Below are 19,175 nucleotides of genomic sequence, written 5' to 3' on the forward strand. Positions count from 1 at the left end.
GGAAAGAACTTAAAGCCAGAGAATACAGCTGGGCTTTAACACAGATAACATGCTCCAGTGGAGGGACTGACTGAGGGCCAGAGGACGCCTGATCCCCTCAACCTGCACACACACACATTTCCAGGATTAAATCTCTGCAATCACACACACACTCCTCACATAAACAGCCACCTATGAACCGTGAAATTTGCAAACAAACACCATTACTGGACATTTACATGCATGCACTAGTACAGCATAGTGGATACCCACGGAAAAATCTTAGCCGAGCCGCTGGCCTCCTCCAGGTGACGGAGGCAGCGCTTCAACAAGCCGCTAAAACGCTCATCAATCACGGAGGCTAATCTCAGGTTCTTGCTGGCACTTTCATTGTGCAGGCCTTTTCTATAAGGCTGCTTCCAAATAATGCCCTGCTCTGCCTGCTTTGACAGACCGGCGGCCCAGCAGCTCCCTGCCATGAGAGCCATTCTCAAGTGGCACGCCTTTGAAGTGAAGCACTGGCGGAGCTCAGGCTAATCTGGACATCTGGAGGCCTGGTGGGTGAAGCCGGACGCGGGCGCATAGGTGACCTCAGCCTTGCATTGTGGGAATGAAAAAAGCTGTTTAGCTGCTTCTTCTATGGATTAGACATCCTGTATGAAGAGTTTTTTTAAACTTAAAACAGCTTTTAAGCAGAAAGTCCAACAAAAAAATGGCACAGAGCTCTGAATCTCCAGTTCCATTAGCCAGAGCAGTAGTTCATTTTTCTTTGGAGTACAATAATGTCCTTCAGAAAAGGAACTGTCTGCTGTGTGGGTTGAAGGGGCATCATGTATTTCAGAAAACCTTCTGACTGCCTCTCCAATTTTTGTGTTTCTTGTCCTCAATCCCCACCAGTGATTTTTTTGGTTCCCCAATCTTAGTCACCGTTTTTGGCAGATGAAATACAAACAGCCCCATTCAAGAATAAACACAGCAATTTTGTGCGTGTTTACCTTTCATTCTGCCATATCTGTCTGCGATTCTGCACCACAAACTGTTCCGTTCCATTTCACGCCGCGAGGAAGACCTTGTTTCTTGGCCCACTGTACAGATGAACAGGATTGATAGCAAGCGGCATCATCCTACACAATCAGTCCTCTGCTGTCCCCTCTGCTGTCTGCTGTTCTTTCATAGATGCACAGACCTGACATGATGCCATAATCTGAGCTTTTTATTGCAGCTGGCACGAGTTTATGCAACATGTTTATTCAGTTGTTGTGAAGTGTATATACAGAGAACGTGTAACCAGAGCTACCACTGATTTAAAGGCCTCTGAGGTATGCATGCAGGGAGCCGTCACCTCCTTATGATACATGAGAGCAATAATGTGCTGCATTGGACTTCATTCAAAACACATAAAGCTCCACAAACGATTTCCCTGCAAAATCACTGCATTCTGTCTTCTATAGTCCAACTCACCTGAGACTCTATAGACATCCTCTTCCTCTCATTAAGCCTACAGAGGAGTTCTGCCTCAAATTCTGCACAAAATGTACCCAGGTTTTTTTGCAACTTGTTTGTGTAATAACCATGAAAATAGTGGAGAAGCTTGTTGCAGATGTGAACAGTTTGCCTGACAACACAGCCCAAACTCACCAGGATTAGGATTAGCTGAATATAGTGCAGTTAAAATCTACCAGTCAGGACAAGACTTGCTCACATCACAGCCATAAAAACTGGCAGAGAAGCTTGTTGCAGACGGGAAAAGTTTGACACATTTTAGAACCAAACATCATTTGATTAAATCTTTTCCTAAGCCGAACCAGGCAGTTTTGGTGTTCCATCCACCTTCATCTGCAGACTCTGACAGCAATCACTGCTTCTATTATCAGTGTCACTTTTCAAATTCTCAGATACTTTGATTTAGGGATCAAACTCAAAACAGCAACTATAAACATGCATCAAAGTCCAATGCTCCAACATGGCACACAAACCCCAGACCCCCATGTGATGGAATGGACTTCATATAGGTGACATATATCATTTATAACTCCGTCAGTCTCTGGTCTTGGACCTATTTTTTTGTTTTTGTAAAAATATTGCTAAGCCAGCCTGATTTTCTCACTATGAATCAATATTAGGACGAGAGTCCCTCTGTCTGAATAGTTAAACCAAAAAGTCTGTCAAAAGGCTGAATCCTACACTAAAGAAAAGAAGAGCCGTTGATAGTTGGAAGTGAAAACAGTCCTCAGGCTTTCCCTCAGTCCAGTAAAGGATTGTAAAACAAGATATTAAACAGAATGTTATCTGATTACTGACAAGCAAGTATGACTTGAATTCTCCCAGCTAACAGCATTATAAGAGAACATTTTGCTACAGATGATGTCTGACCTTGGATGGAAACCTTTGGATGTTCTTTCTTCGTGCACTCCGGCTGCCTCAGTGGGTCAAACGGTGACGGGGTCGGGGTCGGAGTGAAGTTCTGTGTGAAGACAGCTGGAAAGAGGAGGAGGAGGAGTAAGACGAGGCTGGACACAGACGAGGGGGTGGGGTCCTGCGAGGACGCCGTCATGATGATGACCTCTCCTCTAACTGCCAAGGTGGGCCTCTGGGATACAGCTAGAAAAAAAAAGAGAAGAAACATCTTCAGCACCTCAATGCAGCAGGGTTTTCTTCAAAGAAAGGAAGCTCTGTGAGTGACTTCAAAATCATTTTTCTCCTCTTAAACTTTCAGTTCCTGAGCGCTGTAAATCCACAGCACAGCACTGTACATAGGAATAAAATTTTGGTTGAAAGAACGCCACCATGGGATGAAAAAAAGGAGATGTTAGATAACAAGAGAGAGGCTGGAAAGACGAGATATAAAGCTGGAGTAAACTAAAGAATAAAGAGTGTGAAGGACATGAAGTGGAATACCAGCTCAAAGGATTCTTACAGCTCTGCTGTGAAGCATCTCAGAGGAGAACCTGACCTCTGACCTGGAGATAACCATTCAAAATGTGCAGTTAAATGCTGGAAGTTAATTTAACGGCTGATTGAAATCTGTTCAATGATCCAGATGTTTACACAAAGTCAGCTGAGCAGAATCGAGTCAAGATTAAGGGACGTGCAGGAAAAATCACTGTCGTCTCACCAGAGCCTTACAGACATGTTCGTCATCTTTACCTGGAACACTAAATGTGACCTTAATATGCTTTTTTAACATATCTTATCAGCTTCGAAACCCAATATCATGACAACCTTACTTTCACTGCAAGTGTTCAAACTGAAACATTTACGTATTATATGAGCCTGCAGAGAAAAAACACAGCTGCACGCAAATGTTCCTGAACAAACCACACATTCAGCTGCTCTCCTGATTCCTCAGTAAATATAATCTCTTCTACTTATAACATACGAGTCCACAGTGCAGAGCTGAAACCAGCAGTTCATCATCTCCCGCTCAGCGCTCCTTACCACGTTAGCTTAGCGAGGTGTAATATCATTAAAGTAGATTAAAAACTGAGAGCATCAACTTTCTGCAGCACTTTGGCTCGCTTACATCTCTCTGTAGTGTTTTCCTCCCTAATGCTTCAATCAATAACAAATTATTAGCTTGGTTGAGTTGCAAATCAACCATATTGCCCTGCAATCAATTATCCCTCTCACTACAGCTGGTAACTAATTAGGCAAATGCAAACAGTGCCCATGTTTATCATTACAATACAGTGGAGTCAACATGCCCTCCAGGCTACTGCCAAGTAAAATAATGTTGATGAAACAGGTGGAGTTATTCACTGTACTTCAGGCTGGACGGGCTTCAGGTTTTAAGCCTCAACACTGCAAATAATCACAAGTGTCGTTGCAGCCGAGGATGCAATGAAACCGATCCAGGAGTTGAGTAATAGAATCACAGATTTAAGGTTTTCATTGTTTGCTTGCTGGAGTTTTTTTTTCTTTTTAGATCCAGACTAAAATCTCACAACAATATAAACGACACATGCAGCCCACTTGAGCCATCTGCTTTGTGCCACTCCTGCCAGGCAGATGTCTGGTTTTTGTTTTGTGGAGAGCAGCCATGAATATTGGAGTGTGTCATCAAGTCGAAGCTCTCAAATGTGCATCGTGCTGTTGTCACGTCTGCACCGTCTCCCTCTTCTACCTTTGTGCCTCTCTCCTGTCTGAGTTTTTTTTTTTATTCCTGTGCTGTGCCATTGTTTTCACCACTCACTGTGTCTGTGCTTCCACTCAGAGAGCAAATTATTATGGATGGAATGGATTTATGCTCTGAAATCTAATACATTAAACATGGAAAACCTGTTCACTTGCCTTCCCACTCACTAGCTAACATCAGGTTAGCTAGTTAGCTAGATACTTTTCAGGACGTTATTAACTAAAATCTGTTGAACCCTTGCTGGCTAAAATGCTTACCTGATTGTAGACAAGCCTGTTAGCACTGTTAGCATAGTTGGTAGCTACTGTTCCAGGTCTATTTCCTGGTGAGACAGCTACATAGAAAGCTACTGATTTAGCCTACTTGCAAGCTGACTGCAGTTTAGCTTGTTAGCATGGTTACCACACAGTTGTTATTTAACCTAATTAAGCTACACAGGTACTTACTTAGCTGACTCACAAACACCAGGGCAGCCTGTTAGTATCACTAGCATAGAGGCTATAGGCTTTGTTGCTGGTCAAACTACTTTCTTAGCTGACTTGCTAATAACAGGGCAGCCCATTAGCATTGCTAGCATACAAGCTAAACAGTTGCTGATCAAACTTCTAATACAGCTTGCTACCTAATTAGCGAATGATGCAGATCAGCCTGTTGGCATTGTTAGCATAGTAGCTGGCTTGCTAAGCTGCTAACAAACAAACTACAGAAAGGGTCCGACCAAAGTTGACAACATGACGTGTATTTGTATTTATTTTTCGACATCTAAACAATAGCTGATCTGCTTCATCACCTGACCTCCCGTGTGACCTGCCCTCTGTCAGCATAGTGTGTGTAGACTGTAACTCATCCAGATAAACAGCCTTTTAGCCTGCGTTTGGGTCCTGTTACCAAAAACCTGGCACGATCACATTACTGTGAGATAAGATGCTGTGAGGAGAGCACTCACTGACACGAGTCCAGCATTTGACACAGTAGCCTACAACACAGTATACTGATTAAAGAGGGAATCATTAGGGTCCACATTAGACTTCATGTCCTTCTTATATTTGTCAGTTTTAGCATCAATCCTTGGCCGATTTTTCTTTTTCTTGTAGAAGTGTTGTACCTGATCTGACAGCATATTTCACAGCAGCCAGCAAGAGATCAAACAGCGTCTGCAGCTTAAGTTCAAAAAGTACACAGCAGATCAGGAAACCTTTTCTTGACATCTTACAAATAAATTCCTTCATGTTTAACTCCTAGCCAAAAGCCAATTTCCTCTAATTATGTAGCACTGATACCTGCTTTAACCAAGTAATTTCTGTTTCTGTTCAGGATGATGCAGCAATTAAAACTAAAAAGAACATATGTTCCCAATCTCAGCCTCCCCTGATTGGCTGTCTGTTTGTTTCAAAACGTATTTGAGAATTTCACTGATTACTTTGGAGACTTTTGTTACAGACTGAGTGCCAACTTGTCTTTCTAAACTTCTGTTTTTTGGCTCTTTAATTTACTGAAAAAAAGTGATTTATGTTCCGTTTTAAAGCCAGAGAGATTACAGAGAAAACAGCTCTGCTGAACGGAAACCCACATCTTCACCAGATTCTACGTTCTTTTTTTCTTTTTCTGACATTTTCACTTAAAGGACACCTGACAGCAGAGAGACGTGAGACACGGCGAGAGAGACAGGATGACACACAATTAAAACTCCGGGGTGAAATCAAGCCAAGAGCATGATACTTAAAGGAGGAAGAGTTTTATTCACCAATAACACTTCCATTCTTTTCTTTTTTTTAATTTCTCTTATCTGTAGGAGCAGTGCTGGCAGGTACTTAATTCACTTTAAATCACAGAGTCCTGAAAGTCAGAGGCTGCCTCTACAAATCCTCTCATTAGTTTAAAAGCTGGATGGAGAGCAGGGAGGTTCAGGAGATCATGACAGATGACCGGGAATCTGCTGTAAGTTCAGGCTTTGGATGGGATGGGTTGTCTTTGTATGGGCACGCACAGAGTGGACTGTGCCGTCATCTGCAGGGTGGGGTTAGTGTGTAGCTCCAGGAACAGGTAGAATCCAGCCACGGACAGCTGGTCACAGTCCATATTGAGTCACAGTGTGTGGGCAGAACTCATGCGTGCTGTGTGCTAACATCAGCTCCTGAGTGTGTGCACTTGTATGCAAGCGTGTGTCTGTTTACACAAAGCATGAATCTTTAAGGCCACTCCAAAGAGGGCCGACAGAGTCCATCCAATTTCCCGTCCTGCTGTGTCCGGGATTAGCCACAGTCTGTCAGCAAGGAACTGGGACGATCTATAGTGCAGAGGAAGCAGCCACCAAACACACACTTTCACAGATACTTAGAAAAAACTCAGAGAGCCACTGTTGGCCTGACAATCCATCAATCAGCCAGATACAGTGAACTTGCACAGATACCTCTGTGCATTAGGCTAATAGATGTGCAGGCACGTCTCAGTAACTTTGTGATCAGTGAGGACAGATGCTACACTAATGCTCCTGTTCCAGGCACTGTTTCACTTTTTCATACACTTTCGTTGCTGTTTTATGTCATTTCAGACATCATAGATCTTGCATTTCTCAGTGTTATGGCTGGTTTACACTGTGTGACTTTGGGCTGCCGCAGGCGAAAGACGACCATCGTAGGAGAATCGTGGAGATATCCTTGGTCATGGCTCTAAACCGGTGGTCTTACATCGCACTGTGAGTCAGGTTTCACGATGGTCGTCAGCGTCTTGCGACCAAAGACAATCAGAGATAAAATTCTAGCAGCACAGAGTGACAGCTGCTACGACCTGTCACCCCACATCCACATTCTCCTCCTCCTTGCATATTGACGTCCGTCGTAACCTGTTAGTAAATGGTCATCGTACAATCTGCACCCATTAAACATGACATCGTACCAAAGTTTATTAGATCTACGTCGCATAGTGTGTCATGCAATGATCTTATAAGATCGATAAAAATCGCACAGTGTAGCGAGGCCATTAGGTCACTTTTGATGTGGACACCTGAACACAACACTGTGAATTTCTTCTAGAAGAGATTGTCTAGTAAAGTTCTAGAATTCACCTGGGGAAAAAAACTTGTGTTAATAAGCAACAAATGACACTGCATGCAAACATACCTGCAGTCTGTTACATCCCATAGTTGCATGATGTTTTTTTATTTATTCCAATAAATGCCATATGCCTGTGGCTCGTCTGCTACAACTGAAGTTTGCTCACTTATGCTTTCTTTTAATTGCATGAAATTATTATTAATACATTTAAAAACATTGTTAGCTGGCCACCTGATTTGATTTCAGGTCACACTGTGTCAGTTTTATTGATGCTTATTTGCAAAAAAAAAGATGATTTCTTAATTAACTTTGTCAAGTTAAAAAAGAAAAAAAAAGTGAAAACATGATAATTAGCAGCTCATCTGTAGTTGGATGTTTCTTAACTGTCAACAGTCTAAATGTAAATGAATCCCCTGATGTTACACACTGACAGTATCTGAATGAATGCCTTCTTTCCCTTCTGGCTGTGTGCTCTGACAGTTTATAGAACACAGGTAAGTTGACCTAAATGTTTAAAAGCTAGCGGCGGTGTGTTTCCTGTTGAGGTGCTCTGCTCTAACATCTCACTGGGATGCTGCAGCACGCTGCAGCTTGTTATAAACAACACAAAGCATTGCAACAACTGAGTGTTTTCTCCCAGTAGCTTACAATAATAATAATAAACAAAAAGAGTACAGTGCCTTGGTGTAAAGATAATTTTGGAAAGCTCAACCTCAATAAACAAAGTAAGCTTTCTTCTTTCTCTCTCTCTCAATTCATTTCACATTATCCAGATGGCAGCCAGCAAATCTCAACCTTTTCCTGTGCAGGCTCTTATAAGTCCTTGCCAATGCCAACGTGTATCTATGGCAACGGAGCGGCAAGTTGGTAGTCAAGCAGCGGGAACCCGGTTGAGTGTATTTCGGCACAGACCTCCACAGGCTCCTAAGGGGGGGCTGGATGGCAGAGTGCCCAATGATGTAACTGTGTTTGAGGAAGTGAAGTGCTTCAGACAGTGGAATGCTGGAGGTAGGTCAACGTGAACAATAAGTCTTAAGTATGAATGTGAGAACATACACATGTATATACAGACATACACACATAACATGTGTGACTCGTGTGGATGCTGTGAGTCAACCAACTGGTGTCTTTTCTGAAGCTCATGGGACAAACATGGGGGGAAATGAAGGGAAAAGTTCAAAATGTCCTCACAAGTTGCCTGTTTGATCAATAACATATCTCTCAGGTGCAACCCATGGTTACATTAATGGTAACAGGACGTATAATTGTATGACTTGATGTCATCTGATCTTTGTAACTCTGCAGCTGCAAAAGTCTGTGTTACAAGCAATCGGCAACCTCCAAGGTTTAGACTTGAAGCCCATGCGGAAGTGTCAAAATGTGCAGTTCACGCTGCAACCACTAGGGGCTGACTCCCGAAGCGAGTCATTTCCCATAGACTCCCATGTTAAAATGAACTTCACAGCAGAAATGAACATGTTTACAGCCTGGTACAAAAAAAACATCCTGGAAGTTCCCTTCTAGTGTCAATTGTACTATGGTGGCTATGACTATGGTTGGAGTGTCCCGGACCCTCCCACCAAGCCTCAAAACGGCTCTTCAGAAGCAAACGGGTGATGTCACGGAAGCTCTGTCCATAGATTTTCCTGTCAACCTAACCTTGACTTCCCCTTACACTGCCAGCTGTATAGTTTTTCCTTGCTGTTTGTTTTAGCTTGTGATTGGATAGGCGTTAAAAACAGGAGCACATAGAGATTCAGGTAGAGAGGTGCACATACATGTTCTGTTTTCAAGAAGCAAAATATTGATCTGATCCTATGTTAACCTGCTGAAGGCGGGCTGTTTGTGTCTGCTCTCCTGAATCTGATGTCAAAAGAAGGTTCTCCTGAGAGACGCTCGCACCCTTTGTTATCGTTCACCTTCACCTTAAAGATAAAAAGTAAGGGAAAGAATCCAGGCGGGGGGCATAACTGCAGCTTTTTTAAAATGCATGTTGCATTCGTCGGATGGGCAGCAGGGCGCCTCTGCAGGTGTGCATCGATCCTGATCACCCCTCTCCTCCTCCTCCTCCTCCTCCTCGTATGCCTTTCACAGCAGAGACACAAGCTTTCTGAGTCCGCTGCACTTTTGCTGGCCATTTGCCTCTTAATTTTCCACCTAGTTTACAAAGGAGGGTACCTCTAATTACAACCCAATGCTAACTCCCTGAGCACAATCTCATCAGAGCCTGTTACGACACGATTAAATTGCTTCTGGTCCACTGGGAAGCAGTTTCCGCCTGTGTGAAAGAGCTGCCCGTTTTATGCCATTTTAAGGGCAGGATGAGGAAGGAAGTCTGGGTGACCACAGGGGGAATAAAAATCAATGTTTGTTGCTTTTATAAATAAACAATAAAAAACTGTCCTCACATGCATAAAGGAGGGTAATAGCTAATTTCTGCAGCAACTCTCCCACAGGGGGAATCCTTTCCTGTTTCATTTGATTGGTTACCACTGATTAGACATCACTGTTAGCAAGTTAAGCCCCTTCAGAGCTTCAAGTACATGAAAGATGCATTGTTACTATAGTCAGCCGAGATCCTCCCAGCGCTCATCATTAGTTTTTATGGCAAAGGAATACCAATACTTCCTCATTCAGAGGCGCACGGGAATTCTCTCCTTTACAGAAATGAATTACAACATGAGGAAATAACACCTGTTTCCTGGAGGAAAAGGGAAAAAGATCGATGTCTCCAACTCTGAGTGTAAATCAAGCAGGTTTTTAAAAAGAACAAAACGCAGCAGAGCTCATTTTGTCTCACAATCATTCCTTTCCTCCCACCAGGAAAAAAACATTAATTGTGTGTTTACATGTGTTAAAATTACACTGTGATAAACGCAGACAGGTGCATATTGCCACCACATTCCCATCCTATTCAGCTTCTCTTACTCTTGCCCCCAGGGGGGGTTGGGTCCAGCCAGTGCTACATTGACCATGTCTAATTCAACTCAATAGCTTGACCCCACCAATCTCTTTAATGCAGGCATTGTGATGGGTGGTGGGTGAATGAGCGGGGGCCTTGTGAGAACCTCAAGGAAACTGGGCAGAGCCAGGAGACAGCACACTTGGGTGGGGGCTGGGGGGAGGCCACAGAAATGTGTGGGGAAGATGGTTACAGGGTGCGACAGAAGATCAGTTTTCATTCTTTTCCTGGAATTAGGAGGGGTCACTGCCAGCATCCCTTGTTGTTCAGTAACTTCAATCACGCTTGGACGGGCATGTGGAGAAAGGCTGTTCTATAGGAATGAGAAAGGGCCGACCTCGGCGGTGAGCTGTGTGTGTGACGGTGCTGATGAGGTGGTGAGTTTGGCAGGCGCTGTTTGGATTATGTCCCATTTCGAATCAGAGGCTGTGGTGGAATCATGGCTTTATGGTGCCTAAGGGAAGGTGGCGTCTGATAAACCTGTAGCTGTGGGACTGGCAACATGAGATGTGCACACTGCATGTGTGCACACAGGTTTGAGACTGACTGCGATGGATAAACCAGCTTTGTATGGACTACTCCCTTTAGTGCATCTTTATTTTCTCATAAGTCCTTGTACAATAGTTATTCTACAGTGATGGCTCTTTCAGACATAAAATAATATCTCAGATGATTCGTAAAGCTCCCTTTTCAGTCATGGCAGCATATTTATGGAAAGATCTGTAATATTTGGCACCTGGTGCAGCAGAGACAGCAGCGAGAGGAGATGAGCAGTTCATTAAAGGAAACTTATGGCAGCAAGAAAGAAGAGGGTTTTTATAGTTCCGTTTAATAAATAGTTTAAACTATGGAACTATTTCAGACTGATATAAAAAAAATGAATTTTTCCTGGTCTGTTTAACAGACAGATCATAAAGAATCACATAAGGGGAACACAACATCTGTCATTGCTATTTGTGTACCTGTCTGTCTACACAAAGTAAAGCGTTATGGGAATTCCCATAAGGGCAAGTTGACAACCACAGCAGAGCTTTCCACAAAGAAGTGTGAAAAACACACAATTCCCAAATGACACATAAGATTGTAGCCAAATTGTAAGGAGTACAAAGACAGCCCAGCTTAGTATCACCAAACGAATGAAGACCTACATTTTGTGTGTCATTTCATACCACTTTAGCTTCTACTGATTTGCATTGACACACCATCACAGTCCAGTCTTTACCAAACGCCTAACCCTGGTTCTAACCCTGCCTAACCTTCAACAATATCATTTTTCAATACCTAACCCCAAGTGAAACCAAAGAATGACAGTGAGTGCAAACAAAACAGTTAGTAGTGTTTAAGGCAGCAGCGTCAGGCAAACCCCAGATAACTTTGTGAAAGTTTGAGCTATCCACCCAGTACAAGCAGGGCTTATGTCCCATGTTGTGGGCCTTTCTGTCAGTACTTCAAACTTCTCCCATTTTCACCAAGTTTCACAACCATGGCTGCAAAACTACAAAAGTCAGATTTTACATGCACGTATTAACACAACCACCAGAGGGTGAATACCTACATATGCGCCTTTCACTTGTCCTAAAACACAGCTGTTGCTGCTGCTGTTTTTTCTGCTAAATAAAAGTGGTCCAAAGCACCACAACAAGTAAATGAGTGCAGATTGTTTTGTCAATACAGCCTGCTAGAATTGTGGAAGACTTTTTTTATCGCTTCTTGCATCACTTGTGCACATAACTAAGTAATTTGTACTCCCAAATTAATAATCTGTGTACTCTGATTAGAAATTTGTTCCGTTACATTAATAAATAGTGCCCTTGACTTACTAAATCATGTCCTCACTTTGCATAATTCACTCTTAAATTAGGCTAATAGCATTAAGTTACTCCAGCAAGTGGAACTGAATCTGTCTGCGTGATCATTAAAGAGGATTAAAGATCGCTGGGGGCATTGTTTTAGTGGCCAGAAACTACTGAATCCTTGGAAATTTACAATCAGCCACAATTTTAAAGAAGGGAAGTCAGTTGGTCAGTTCATCGAGCAGTTCATTGAGTTATGACGTGCAGCTGTCACTGGAGCTGTTTGCGCCTGAAAGTGAAGAGTATCAGTAGCTCTGGATCTGAGGCCATGGTTCTCAGCCACAAAAGGGTGGAATGCCTGCCTCAAAAGGAAGGAGTTCAAGTATCTCCAGGCCTTGTTCACTGGTGGGGTAAGAATGGAGCAGCAGACTGATAGGCAGTTATGCACGCTATTCTGTTGTCCGTTGTGGTGAAGAGAGAGCTGGGCTAAAGGGCAAAGCTCCTACCAAAGTTCCTACTGTGGAACTGTGGCTGACCAAAAGAATTCGATCACAGATACAAGTGGTGAAACTGAGTTTTCTCCACGGGGTGGCCAGATTCTCCGTTGGAGATTGAGTGAGGAGCTTGATCATTTGTTTGGGCATCTGGTATTGGTCAGGTGTTTCAGGAATGTCCAACCTGGAGAAAGTCTCATGGCAAACCCAGGAGTAAAGAGATTAGACCTCTAAGATGGCCTGGGAACCCCTTGGCATCACTCTGAAAGAGCTAAAGAAGGCTGCCAGTGAGAGGCGAGGTCTGGGCTCCCCTGCTTAGACTGCTGCCCCCATGACCCAACCCCAGATATGCGTAGACATCGGATAGAGATCAGCTTATAAAATAGGTAGAAGCACAAATTTTGCGTCTCAAACTGCCCAAAATGTCTCCCAGTCTTGTACAGTTCACACATCTACAATATGTCCTAGTTTAGTGTAGGCCAGTCAAGCACTAGATGTGATACACTATCTTTCTGAAAAAATACAAAAGAAACAGAAAGTCCGGGCTCAAAGAGAGAGACTGTTTGAGTTTTAAACACTCAAAGCACTAAATCAATTCAAACTTACACGTTATGGTGTCTTGTGTGGATTTCAATTATATGGTGCTTGTACTAATAGTAACAATCAGGAGAAGAGTGTGATTTGACCAGGAGTGATTGGGGAAGAGTTTGATTGAAGGATAATTGGCTGAGGCCAGAGAGGAAGTTATTAATGGTCAGTAAATGGCGAATCAGACTTAAGTATGATCATATGACTTGATTGACAGCCTCTTCTGAGGGTGAAGGCCTCATCCAGTCTCACTCCATCCTCCTTGTCTAACACACACACACACACAGCTACGTCATCACATGAGACACACAGGGAAACCCCAGGCCTTACACAGGCATCAGTGCAGACTGTCCTCCACCAGCCTCCAATTTCAAACACACAGCTGTAACAGCCAGCTATTTTATACCTTTCTACAGCCCTGGTGTGTAATAATACACAGTGTCTGGCCCTCAGAAACTCTATTATGATTTCACTTGGCACTGTCAACTAAAGTCTCACACCTTCATTCACACACACACAAACCATAATGTGATATTATTGACTGCATTTCTCTCCGTGGTCTACCTGATACTGTTTCATTGTGTGAACTGGGAGCCCCCGGGCCTGTATTGATTTGAACTCACCCAACTTGTTCAGAGAAGCTCTGGGAATAAGAGACTGTTCAATTTTGGCCACCGGTTTCACATTAGAGACTTACTATAGAAGCTGAGCTCAGGTGCATCATAGAGAACAGGTTAGAGCGAGGCCTCTCAGGGAAACCAATCTCACAGCAGTTTGAAAACACCATGTAAATGTTAAAGGTTAAGCATCAAACACTGCTGTACTGCAGTGCTGAAAAAAAAGAATATGAGAGGTTAAAGAAAAGTGACTTAAGATGTTGTCCAACAATATGGAGTCCCTGAAGCACTGTTCAACCCATTTATGACTGTAAGCAGAGACGCTTGCGGTTAGATTAGTAGTTTCACAATTGATATGTCAAATATTTTTCTGATGTTGGCCCATTGTATGTTTTGTATGTCTGGTAACTAATAGACCAAAAAAACCACATGACGTCTGGCTACTGAAAAGCCATTTATTCATACATAAATCTGTGTCATGAATCATGTTGTGACAGCGTCTTCTTGTCTCTGCCTGCCTGGCCAGCAATCCAAATTCTTTTTCTATTCTATTCAGAAAATTTGGATTCGGATTTGGATACACATACAGCCCATCAGACGAACAAAGCATGTGACCAACCGCCAGACTTGTATCAACAAAAGATATCTACACTGACAGCAGTGAATGAGTGTATACAACAGAGCTTTCTGCTTCAGGCTTTGCACGCATTCACATTAAGGAAGGTGTTTCATGCATGCATGACACTTTTTATGTAAGAAAACTTACTGTTTGTGAGTGTTTGTGGGTCATAGAGAATATACAGCTATCATCAGAGGAGAGAGGCGTGTTAAAAGTAACAGAAAAAGCCCTGTGCATGTGCAGGCAAGTGTCTGTTTACAAGTTATTTAAAAAAAAAAAAGTGAATAGCCTGAAACACATAATTCAAATTCTTCTACAGTTTAAAAAACAACAACAAAAGAACACATTGATGGTGAAGCCCAGTCTTTGTCTGCTTGTATTGTATCTTTGAGCTAACCTCCATCATTTGGAACAAAAACTCTTAAAGAGTTGAGATGGCATGCTACAAGTTGCTGTAAGTTTCTTAAGTAAACAGAACAAAAAAAGATGCAAAGACTGCATTGAACATGTAGTCAGAACAGAATGGTTTCTGCTACACTCCAGGCCTCGCAAAGCCTTTTTCTTGTCGAGCAGAGCAATGTGTCAGGAGGTCAGAGGGACAGTGCCCAGATGATAGGCTATTAGGGAACAAAAAGGCAGGGACACGGGTAACCGCTCAAACAAAAGGCCTGTTCCACATATCTATGGCTTGACACGGCCACAAAAGGGGGGCGTCAGAGGCTCTGCAGAGGGCTGTTAATTGGAGAGCCAAAGGTCATGAAGAAAAGGTGGATTTCTGTGAGAGGGGGTGGGGGTGAGGGTTGATTTCTTTGCTAGCGTTCTTTGCTCAGACTGATCGGAAGTGAATAAGGTCTGTCAGTACTTTTTAAAATCGGTCTGAACTTTGGAACTTTTACAGTTCAACACATAGCTGACATTCTGAACTAAGAATTATTTTTCTTTTTACAATTTACACAGAGTAAATGTAATAGCCATACTGGTCTCAACTGTGTTTGTGTAATTCATTTAACTGCCAGAAGGGGGAGGCACAGATTCTGCACTGTACCTTTAACAGACTCTAAGACTCTAAACATTTTCTCAGACCCATTAAGCTGCTGAAAGATCGCACCTCATGCCCTCATAGCATCTTACATGACAGAAAAAACAACTTAATAAAGAAAACCAGTCATTACTTGCAGCTCTGCACACCACACAGACTGACATCATGTCTTATTATCTATCCTTAACATGTAGGAGTAATGTCACCTGCAACAACAGCAACAACGTCTCTATAGGCTTATATCGCTTGTAGCCGTTCCACAGTCACATCCAAGGACACTGGTGGTCTTTCAGGTCTCTCCATGTGTATTGTTGGAGCTGCTGAATGCTTTGAACACCTCTGTGATGAGTTACAGACACAGCAGGGTGATGGAGGGTGGCCTGATAGCAGCTGATAACAAGAGATAGTGGCAGTAGACTAGAATCTCTTTCTTTCAAACATCAAGGAGACGTGAAGTCACAAACCATCAGAGGAATCCTTACTAGCTCACACATCAGTACAATGATGAAGAACAAAAACGGATTCATTGGTAGCACTGAGAGGTGCTCGTCGAGGCTGCCCAGATGTCCTCCAGAGTGCAGGAGGGGTGCTGCCGAGAGTTATTTGTGCCGCACATCGAATTAGCCTTCCCATTCCGTTCTGCCAGGAGAGCAAAATCAGGCATTATGAAGCAGGGACTCAGACAGCTCGCACTTATTAGCTGCTATCTCAAGGACGGCGTGACACATTCTGTTCTAATTAACTGGAGCGGACACCAAACAAAACACACACAGAAGGCTGAGCCAGACAGCGTAATTGATGAGCAAATTTATAACATCCGACTTCAAAGAGAGCTCGGATCAAAACACATCTTGCAATGAGCTACAGAGATGGATGTAGCATGTACAGTATCACACAAAACTGTTTGTGAAGGTGTAGCTGCTGATGGCTGTTTGTATTCATGCTGGTTGCACCACTGTACTCAGTCACAGACCTTTTTCTTTTATTTTCTCCAACCAGGTAGTCTTTAACTTGGTGTGCTGGGTGAGCACAGCTGCAACACATCCTCACACACACATGCTGGTGTGCAGTTTGAGAAAAATATACTTTTTTTACCTGAACGGCAGACAAATCATACCAAAAATGTGAGAAATGCTTTGAAAAAAGGCTTTCAGAGCTGCGGGAAAGGTGGGGCTGCTGACGCAAACTGCTACCTAGACTGCACTCACTGCACACATTTATTACATTAGATGTCAAATTTAAATGTCTACTTTGTACAAAATACCCATTCACGTCCGTTTAAGCTGAAAAATGGGTTTTAGGGTAGAGTTTAAAAAAAAGTAAACAAAAGAAACATTTTAGGCAATTTAAATGACATTTATGTAGCCAAAATTACCTGGATAGGTTATTGGTCACTATGGTAACAGATAAAAATTCTGCCAAATTGTGGAGCAATGTTATAGCCTCCACCCACCTCTCCAACTTTAGTTAGCGTCCCAACTTTTAGCCCAGCTGGTGACCTATTACTATCATTTATAATAATAATATTTTTTTTAAAAAAGGCAGAAAACATTCATATTCATAAGAATAAATGTTTTTCAGTTTTATTTTTCAGATTATTATCTGCTAAAGGCTTCAGGATTCAGTACATGGCTGTTGATGACTGCTGGCATGGTAATTAAGAGCAGTGTTTGTGAGTATTATTAGCAGCACTGATCCACAGCCGTAAAGCCAGCAGCAGCTCAGAGACAGAACGCTGGCTGCAGAGACCTGGCTGGGTTCAATCCAACGACATGCCATGATCAGTCACCCTGGACCAGGGGCAGCCATATCACAACCAGCCCACAGTGCTGACATAGAGACACACAGACACCCACACCTCATGCTGGAGTTGGCAGTATATCTGTGAAAGGTGTGCGCAATAGTGCAATACATTCTTTAATGAATTATGTAACTGAAAGTAGTACAGATTACCTAATGAGCAAGACTCAGATGTTTTCAGTGGGGGACAAATAGAAAAAAACCTGTTGTAATAACAAGCACTGGGACCAGAATCACAACACTTGAACATCAGTGTACTGAAGGTGACACTTGGATGCATTAGCTAACAGGATCTCATATTGGAATTTAAATTAGAGGCCTGCTTAGTTCCCAGCAGTGTTCAAGAACTGTTTGATGTTGATGTCTAATGGCTAATTTAGTGCACATCACAAAGATCAATGTTGATACGTTTAGAAGGAGAAATTTATAGGAGCATTTTCGCAGCACCTGCTTCCTGTTTATGCAGGTGCACTATCCCAGCTTTATTAGATTTTGTGTGTGGTGTGTCCGCGTGGAGGCGATGACATCACTGTGTTTGAAGTCCAACATTTCCTGGCATAAGAGAACCAGCGTTGACTACAAGTGATACGAGAGGTCGCGTTTGTACTGAAAATGGATGTAGTGATGAATTTTTTGGAGAGAAGATTGTCCATTCATATGCTTGGTCTCTGACGCTGCAAGTGTTTTTTTTTGGCAAGCAGCACTGAAATGGGAGAACCCTCTTGTTAGCTGTCAGCGCTTGTCGCTAACCTAAGCGGGCATAATGTGGTGAAGATGGTTTTTGAGGGACACTAACATGTCCAACATGTCTCACCAAGCCATCTGACTCAACCCATTGTCAGCGTTTAACAGCTGTGGGCCGGTAAGGCTCGCCGCCGTCGCTGTGACAAGTAGTTCCTCCAGTTCCGCAATTTATTCCAGTCTCTACTGGAGAAGTCAGCTCCATGTTCTCCTACCTGGAATCACCTGTTTTGAACTGTTCTTTTATGATATTATTCAAGTTTCTTTATGAAAATCCCATAAATGTATGTGTGAAACTTCAGCGTCTCATCTGCAGTTGCTGGAAAGAGTTCCATAGCAGCCTTGCTGTTCTATTTTTGTGACACTGAGAAAGAAGAGCACTAATGAACCCTTCTGCTCTTTGCAGGAGAAAGTTCCTTTCTCCACTGATAGATCTATGCTGTTACCTCACAACACCACGCTTCCCCTTCCTTGTAACACACACACACACACACACACACACACACAGCCAAGCAGCTTTAATCACAGGGAAGCAGGGCAGGATTGGAACGCATTGGAATTTAATGCACCGTGAATTCTTTACAGCCAGGCCTGGAGTTTTTGTCCAGTTTTGCTTCTCATGTTTTATTTCCAAAAAAGGAGAGAGCTTGAGAAATTAACTGTGGATGAGATAGCAATGATAACTTTTTTTTTTGCAAGTGTGCCTCATTATTAATTCTATTATGGAAAGTCTCCTCGCATGGATCCCCATTAGACAAAGCGAGCCTGCTGGAGCAGAGCAGACCTCAGGTTTAATTGACACCATGGCACACGCGGGACTGTTGAAGAAGGCATGATCTGAGTGCATGACTGATCAACACAAATGCCAGTCTTCTCTCACAGGAGTTTGAATTTCAAGGAAGAATGAAGCAAATGTTTGAATTAGTATTCTAACAGGAAGCAGGCGAAATTAAAAGCCAAAAAAATACAGAAACCCTCAGAAGAAATTTGTCATTTTTCTAATAAAGTTCAGAGGACCTAAACTAGCTCTTCAACAAAATGAAGCGAAATGATACCCGTGATCCCTCTGCACATCAGCGCTGCTTAGCTATCTGTTAGCATGCTAAGTATCCAGTCGCTAACCCTCCTGTGACACCACTTTGTGCAATTAGGTGAGCTATGACCTCAGGCCAGCAAGACAGCAAGAGGTCATTCAAGAAGTAACAGTGTTTAAGACAGAGTTAAGCTTCATGAGCTCTGTTTGTAGCAGGGACCAGACTCCTCCTCCTCCTCCTCACCTGATGCTGGAGCCTGACAGCTCATCAAGAAGTTCGATAAAAGAAGCATTGATTATGGTCACGCCCCTTTCTCTCGGA

At 42.9% G+C, this 19,175-nt stretch overlaps 1 protein-coding gene across 3 annotated transcripts in view; it reads right to left on the minus strand.

Annotated features, from left to right (window-relative positions):
* sema5ba (sema domain, seven thrombospondin repeats (type 1 and type 1-like), transmembrane domain (TM) and short cytoplasmic domain, (semaphorin) 5Ba) overlaps window positions 1-19,175 on the minus strand; it is a 149,219-nt gene that overhangs the window by 84,491 nt on the left and 45,553 nt on the right. For all 3 annotated transcript variants that reach the window (XM_028393413.1, XM_028393414.1, XM_028393412.1), the window contains exon 3: window positions 2,353-2,580. In XM_028393413.1, coding sequence (XP_028249214.1) covers window positions 2,353-2,533 — 181 coding nt within the window. In that variant the 5' untranslated portion in view covers window positions 2,534-2,580. The remainder of the gene's footprint in view (window positions 1-2,352; window positions 2,581-19,175) is intronic.

The sequence above is a fragment of the Parambassis ranga genome, chromosome 21, assembly GCF_900634625.1.
Source record: "Parambassis ranga chromosome 21, fParRan2.1, whole genome shotgun sequence".
NCBI lineage: Eukaryota > Metazoa > Chordata > Actinopteri > Ambassidae > Parambassis > Parambassis ranga.